The 8,455-nt window shown below is 33.9% G+C and overlaps 1 protein-coding gene across 1 annotated transcript in view; it reads right to left on the bottom strand.

The window, feature by feature from the left end:
- The window catches only part of LOC107575675 (apolipoprotein L3-like), an 11,095-nt gene extending 5,215 nt beyond the window's left edge, over positions 1-5,880 (bottom strand). Inside the window, exons 1-4 of the mRNA XM_016262032.1 lie at positions 5,852-5,880; positions 4,952-5,035; positions 4,759-4,813; positions 3,535-4,137 (exon numbers count right to left, since the gene is read on the bottom strand). Of these exons, the coding sequence (XP_016117518.1) occupies positions 3,535-4,137; positions 4,759-4,813; positions 4,952-5,035; positions 5,852-5,880 (771 nt within the window). The remainder of the gene's footprint in view (positions 1-3,534; positions 4,138-4,758; positions 4,814-4,951; positions 5,036-5,851) is intronic.
- Positions 5,881-8,455: the final 2,575 nt, after the last annotated feature.

The following is an 8,455-nucleotide window of genomic DNA, read 5'->3' as shown; positions in this document are numbered from 1 at the left end:
ATGACTTCTTAAATGAAGAGTTGATTGCTCAGACACATTTGTGTTAAGAATTTACAAAGATCCAATTTAATTCATGCTTTTCTATCCCTGCGTTCACATTTGAGATGAGACCAGGCAGCTTCAGAAACAGCCACTTTGACAAATGAGAGCAAATGGACTGGAGTGTGAGAGATGCAGAAACACAGCTGGAGAGAGAAGAGGATGTGGCCTTCAGCTCCCCTCCTGAAAGAGGAAGATGACACTTCTGAGGGTCAACGTGGAGACAAACTGATTCAATGAAGGGAAAGGTGAAACTTTTGCTTGAGACTTTTGCTAAAGAATAAAAGAACATCCTGCCATGCTTTATTTAATTAAATGTTACAAATGTACAAAAATAAATGATGTTTTGTTAAATTAATTGTAAATCTCGTATAGTGATGTTCTTACCAGGTAGTGAATAAGTCGTATTATAATGATATACTGAGTAACATTTAGGATTGTCACTGCATCTGCAGCGCTATTTGAAATGAAAAAGTGAGAAAATACACTTACTGTACAATCTACATAAAATACAATCTAAACAAGCTAATGTTGCAATGTTAACTTTTTCCATGACTTTAATACATTTGAAATGAAAAACAAGTAAAAATATAGCAGCAAGCAACAATTGCGGGGCCAAGCACTACAGAAGCACGCATCAGACCAACTGCAGAAATTATTAATTTAAGTAATTTTAGGATGATTTTAGTCAAACGGCTGAAAAATCATAAATACAGCCACTAGAAATATGATTTATTGGCTTATCACATTTGACCAATAGGTGGCGCTGTAATCAAATCAATGTGGTGTGTCCTGTGTGAGTTGAAATTGGCACACACAAAGTTTGGTGTCAATATCCCAAAGCATTGCAGAGATACAGCCTGAAGCGTCATTTTGGCATCAACGGTTTTGTCTATCAACACAAAATCCATAGATTTTTGTCAGCATGGTCTGAAGATGATATGATTAGATTTTGGTAAATATCAGACAAACTGTAGATTTTTCGAACTATTCAAAATAGTGAAAAAATCGTAAAATCGATTTTACGATTTTTAAATGTTAGTGTCCATTTGACTCGACATCAGCCAAGGATTCAGAGGATATATATATATATATATATATATATATTTTTTTTTTTTTAAACATGAGTGAAACTTTGGACATGTGGTGGTGCTAGAGAGTTTGAGTTAGAGACACCAAATTTGCTGTGGTTAATGATGAGACTGGCTTCTATCAGTGTGCCAAATCCCGCAAGTGGTTCTGCCATAGACTCAAGAGTGGAAGAAGAAGAAGAAAACCAGCAGTTTCAATAGTTTTTCAGTTTCAGTTTTCAGTGCTTGGCCCCTAAAAAAACGAATTAATTAAAAACAAATTATTTTTGAAATTATTTTTGTAGTGTACAATACAATATATTAACTGCTCAAGTAATTTAATTTATTTGCAAGTCTTTACAAGAAAGAAGGTAACATTAAATCAAGCAGTCAAGAAAGTTAAACTTTTCTCTTTAGACTTGCAATCATTCTCATGAAAAAGAGTTATGAGCTCAGCAAGGATCTATTTCCACTTTTAATGACCCTCCTTACTGATGTACTTACAGTTTTCATGGAACCAGAATAATCAGCTCTCTGTAAATGAATTACATCAAGATACTCGTTCAGTTTGCATTTGCATTGAATTATTATGATGGATGTTTAGCTTTGTTTAATATGCTGTTGATAAAAGAAAACAATTCCATACAAGAACTGAGGAGACTGACTTCCACTTTCTGTTTTACCAGGAGCTCGTTGTTGTTATTTTTTTAACCAATGGAAATGAGTGGTCATTTGTATCTAGGCAGATTTAAAGACTAAAGATTGTCTGCTGGCTTGGCCTTAGGCCTAGAGTGACTTAAATATAAATCAACTTAGGAAAACGCAGATTACAATGTCAGATATTATATTGTATCTTATATTATTCAATTATGTAAGTCCTAAATTCATACATGCAGTGGGAGTCAATATTTAGTCAAAGAAATCCACCTGAGTTACAGTAAGCACTAAAGCAGAAAACCCATCTTTGATATTTGACATTTCAGGATTTATATTTAAAACATTTTAAAAGTGCACAAGTACCAGTAACATGTTTGTTACCATTGCAAGGACTTGAATGGAGTCATCCAACTTCTTCAGACTCGTGAACTTTGAACTCACAGGAAACAGCAACACACACAAAGAATTAACTCACAAGCATTTCTTCACCTAGATAAAACATATACAAATGTATGATGTTTGCAGTGAAATGATTTTCACATTTATGTTTGGGATCATCCTCACAGATGCAGTGTAAATTGTGATAAAGAATTGAAAGTTATGGATATTTTGCCTGTATATGCTTGCTGTGATCGTTCATGCAAATGTTTCCCAATAGGGTGTGAACTGCTAAATAGGATCCTATTTTAAAATACTATACTATTTCTGTCGCCCTACACCAACCCTACACCTAAACCTACCCCTTACAGAAAACTACTTGAATTTCATAAAACACCATTTTGTATGTATTTTAAGCCTTTTGTTTTACAGGGACACAGTCATAAACCATGTTTACGTTGTAGTACCCATGTCATTATACACATTTGTGTCCTCATAATCCACACACACACACACCAAGAAAAACTGTTTATAAAAAATAAAAAGTATTATTAAAGTACAGTTATATAATAAAATCTCATAAACACAGCAGTTGTTCCTGTTGCTTGTCTTTATTAAAGGCCCAAACACCAAGGATTGTGAAAAAGTTGTGAAATTTGGTACATCTTAGATCATCACCAGGCACTTTCTGACCACGGTTTTCAATGTAACCCTTCAGCTACTTGATTTTATTATTATTATTATTAATCAGTTCATGCATTTGTAAGAACATACGACTCATTTTTTAATCTGCTTCATGTTTATTAAAGACATATTTTACATGAAAACTTTGATCAAGTGAAATACAAACAAACAAAATATATCAAATAAATTGTAAATTATGCTCATTGTGTCATGATTATGCAAGGACACTTAAGAATACAGTCAAGTAATACAATAACAACGATTTTCAAAAGTATACTAGTTTGACAGTAATCTGAAGTAAGAGGAAAATTGCATCTCCAGTTTATATAAAAAAATGAGAGTACAATATTAATTTGGAATACTTCAGATTAAGGTTTAACTATTTGTATATCCATAAATAAAAAAGCACACTATCCATAAACAAACCTGCAACTCTGTATTAGTTGTGTGTGAAATCTGAGTATAAAGGTTTTCACAAACAAATCATGATTCATCATTTAAAAAAACAATTCTTATAAACATTAACATCTTTAGAGAGCTTTAAAAAGAAATGTAGTTATGTATTATGGAGATGGTTTGGATGTGTTTTAAGTAAATTACTAAACTCTGGAATATGCTCACTCATTCAATACTCAAAATTAATTAACATTAGAATGAAATTAAGAAAAAGAAAACCCATGTATGTACGCATTTCCTTTTTTTGTACAAGTGCATTCAGTGACTCAAAAAGTGGTGTGACATCTGTAAAGTTCTGCTGAATTCTTTGAATATTCTCACGGAGTGATTTTTGTTTGACTGCATTGGTAACACTGGACGCAGCACCTGTTACACCACCTGCAACACCAACTCCAATCCCAACACCTGTAACAATCAGAGATGCTCCAAAAGTGAAAGGAGCTAAAATCGCACCAACCACTGCAGTGATTCCTCCTGCTGCTCCAATCACTGAACCTGCCAGAGTGCCTGCTGTGCAGTTATGATGAACCTCCTCTAGTGAAGCTGTTGTTTCTCCCCACTCTGTAACTAAGGCCTCAAAATGATCGTAGTGCTCATTGTAGTTCTCATCAAAGATCCTTAAGGACATCCTGAACCTTTGTTCCAGTGCTTCTGGAAATCTCCTGTTTCTGTTTACAGCAACTCTTAGGAATGGTTTTGCTAAAATCTCATCAGCTGAAGGTCTGGTCATAGGGCAACAGCTGAGCATTTCTTTGATTAAATTCTGTAGATCCTGTGAATACATATCTGAGAAGTGCAGGGGGTATTCCATATCGTGGGAGGCTTTTTGAAAGCGACGTTTTTTAATATCTGACTGTGAAGGAAAATAAAGAAAAAAAAAACAATATAAGGAAAATCTGGTTAACTCTGAGATTCAAGATCATAAAACACTTTGAAGGTGCTATATACACTTTTTACTTTTTTTTCCAACTATTTGTATTGTTTAATGATATTCCTATCAGTCAAGTCACATTTTCCGTTGCATTTTTTGGCAGTTGGGACAGCTGGACATGTTTGATATTGTATTTCATGTTGTTATTGAATGCTATTGTATAATTGAATATTATTAAATATTATTAACAAACAATAAAAATTAATTTAATAATATTCCAAAGCACACATTTGTTTCCGTCAAAGATGCAGTGCTGCTGTGCGATGTGAATATGGCATTAAGCAATATAAGTTGTATCGCAATTTAAATTTCATTTTGATGCATTATGCAACCCTACACTGGATCTGTGTGACGGTAAAACAAACAGCAGTTGAAAGGGTTTTGTTATGCATCTACCATCAATCTACCAAAGACTTTGTCAAGCATTAAGATAAAAAAAAAAGAATAATAATGTAATTCTTGGTTTGTAAATTATAAAGCTAATTAAAATGAACACATCAGTAATATTTTAGTAATTGTCATTGTTTAATAGAGTGCACTCACCCACACATCCAGCATGCAGAGATCATAGAGCACCCACCCCAGTGAACAGATATCACTACAAAAAAAATATATATATTAAAACACATTACATGAGGGCTAAATTTAAGTGCATTGTTTAAACAGCTAAAGTAGTCAGCATATCATGTAAAGAGTTTGCAATAAATTTCAATATTTAAACTTTCAAAAATCATACCTTTTGGAAGTATATTTGTTTTGTTCAACTTCTGGGCTGTGATAGAGCTCTGCACCTCTAACTGAGCTTGTATAAGGATCTGATCTGAAATAGAAAAATCAATGTAAACTCAAACTGATAAAACTTCAAAAAGATCTTATTATGGATGAACTGAAACATCAGCTGGAAGAGAAACAGGCAGAAATACTTGGCAAATAATTTGAAAGCCAGTCACTTATTAGGGGCCAAACACCACAGGTGCAAATGCACTTCTTGTATCCATTAGTTGTCTTCTTCTTCTTCTTCTCTCCTACTCCAATTTTGGGTCAAATATGGACTATCCCAACTGTTGGGTTAAAAAGTTAATTTAAAAATGTATCCAAAATTTAACCCAACAGCATTTTTTAGAGTGTAGTTTCAACATTAACATTTGGCGTCTCTAACTCAAACCATCTAGCGCCACCAAAAGCTCAACATTTTATTCATGTTTATGCTAATAACTTTTGAAGGTAAATTATATAAAAGCAATTTTTGATTACATGGCTCATGATGAGTCGAAAGCATAACAAAATTACTTTTCATCTTAGACAGTTTGTCTGATTTTCACCAGAATCTTCAGACTATGCTGGAAAAAAGTTATGGAATTCAAGTTAATTTGTCAAACCATTCTTGAAAGACACGCAAAGGAATTTGATGAAGAGCACACACACACAAAAAAATGGACGTGAGGCTATATCTCCGCAATGCTTTAACATATTTAAACCAAACTTCTTGTGTGCCATAAAAAGACATGACCTAAGGATATCCACTGGTCATGAGATATGAAATACATATATTTTACATATATATAACATATGAACGGTTTGGCCAAAAAATACAAGACTGGTCTCTTTAGATTTGGTGCAACATTTCAAGTCAAACGAAATTCCAATTGTTTCCATGTCTGCCATTTTGGGCGTCAGTCATTTTGAATTTTGCTGTAACATGCTATATTTTAAAGTTTTGGGGCAGAAAATATAATGATATTTTAAAAATAAATGCTAATAACTTTTGATTGGTTTTGCCTATTGTCATGTGACTGGTCTTGGTAGATTCCTTGGATCATGCAGAGAACATCAACACCAGTTATGCAGTAATTGGCTGAACTTCCTGTCCACCATTTTGGTTTTCTTTATAAAACCTAATTTTTTGAACTCCTCCTAGACCATTGGTCTGATTTTCACCATATTTGATTCAAATTATTTTCAGACCATGCTGGCAAAAAGTTATGGATTTTGTGATGATAGACAAATCGGTTTTGATTTACCGCCTGAGGAATATCATATCAATGGTATATCACTATCACTATCATAAAGTGATATACCATTAAATCATGTTACTAGTTATTGTATTTATGATTTTCAGCCTTTTTGAATAAAATGATCTTAAAATGTGTTTAATTACTCATTGCTGCAGTTAGTCTGATGTTCCCTGCCATGCTTAGCTCCTTCCTTTGCCTCCGTTGTGCTTGGCCCCTTAATTGCTACTTGCAGCTATATTATATCTATAATTATCACATACATACTTTTTGAAATCTAATAATAACAATTGGTTATTACAAACACAATTAAATTAGATTTTTCAATGTATTTTTAGTCCAGTGTGTCCAGATTTGTAATGTCCAAGAATGTCAATGTCTGTTTAATGTCCGACTATTAGTTTTTTTTTTGTTTTTTTTTACCTTTTCTGCACTTTTGAGTATCCGAAATCCCCTAGATTGATGTAGCCATCTTTAGTCAGAAAAATATTCTACAATGACAACAGAAATATCATCAAATACACACATTTGATTTGGTGACAAATGGTTTAATGAACTTTAGGGCTGTGCAAAAAAATCTAATGCGATTTTCATGCGCATCTCGTCAGTAAAGCCGGTTCTGTGATTAGTAGTAAATCTCCAGCACGTGCTTTCAGATGCAGCGGCATTTACTACACAGAGCCATAGTTCACAGACAAGCTACGCAAAATCACGTTCATAATCGGCAATGAATCGCCTGAGATTTTGAACGTGATTTTGCGTAGCTTGTCAGTGAACTACGGCTCTGTGTAGTAAATGCCGCTCCATCTGAAAGCACGTGCTGGACATTTATTACTAAGCATGAAAATCACATTTGATTGTTTGCACAGCCCTAATGAGCTTTATCAGAGTCTACCTGAGGTTTGATATCTCTGTGAAGAACATTCCTCCTCTCATCATGAATATACTGCAGCGCCAGACAAATCTGAACACACCAGTCAAGAATCTGCACACATATGATACACATGGAGAAAGATGAAAGCATCAATTTATACTCCTAAAAAGATGCATCTTTAAGTCAAGTCACCTTTATTTATATAGCGCTTTTAACAATACAGATTGTGTCAAAGCAACTGAACAGCATTAATTAGGAAAATAGTGTCAATAATGCAAAATGACAATAGTAAACACTAATTTTTCAGTTAAAGACAGTTCATCATTGAATTCAGTGATGTCAACATCCAGCTCAGTTTAAATAATATCTTTGCAATCAAGTTACCTAAAAAGATGCATCTTTACTCTCACAAGGTTGACTTGTGAAAGGCTTTATATTTTTCTGCTGTACAAGGTAGGCTATGCTTCATTAAAAGGTGTGTACTGAATTTGGTCAAAATAGTACATAAGCCACATTAAGTGAACGCTTGATTACGGTGCTGTTGTCAGTTTTTAACAGGCTACTGTCATTTAGTGGTAGCAGGTTTTCTTAGACACCTGTGTGTGGCTCTCAAGCTATTTGTGTGTGGATTGTGCAAAGCTAAAACAGTGAAACGAAAGTCAAAATCCAAATGAATCAAAAAAGGATTGACTCAGAAACGACTCAATGAAGTCGCACACTACGACTCTACACAGACCTCAAACCACGTTTTGTCACAAAAAATATTGTAGAAACTTAATTTGCTGTAAAGTTGCTTTGCAATGATTTGTATCGTGAAAAGCGCTGTACAAATAATAATAAAAAAAAGTTGAACGGGAATGACGTGAAACAAAAAGTGAAACAGGAGTTGTTTATTTGAAAATGTCAGGAATTAATGTTGCAAGCTGTTTGCGCAATGATCTGTTCTGAGAAAAAAAATCGCTCCAAACTTTTCTTAAAGGGGTCAAATGATGCTGCTAAAAAGAACATTATTTTGTGTATTTGGTGTAATGAAATGTGTTTATGCGGTTTAAAGTAAAATAAAAACATTATTTTCCACATACTGTACATTATTGTTTTTCCTCTATGCCCCGCCTTTTTGAAACGCGTCGATTTTTACAAAGCTCATCGGTCTGAAAAGCGAATTGTGCTGTGATTGGCCTGATGACACAGCTTAATGCTCATTGGTTCAAACAATCGTGATGTTGCGTTCTCTTTTAAAAAAAAATATTTATTTATTTTATCTGATATCACGTGATTATGTGTTTATATTATGCACGAACACACAGCACATGAGAGTGAATAACGCGATATCCGCCTTTGATCTCGTAGGTGT

This window comes from Sinocyclocheilus grahami, unplaced genomic scaffold (assembly GCF_001515645.1).
Source record: "Sinocyclocheilus grahami isolate Dianchi unplaced genomic scaffold, SAMN03320097.WGS_v1.1 scaffold2807.1, whole genome shotgun sequence".
NCBI lineage: Eukaryota > Metazoa > Chordata > Actinopteri > Cypriniformes > Cyprinidae > Sinocyclocheilus > Sinocyclocheilus grahami.
Note: the sequence above shows the minus strand (reverse complement) of the source record. Positions and strands in the feature narration are given on the sequence as shown.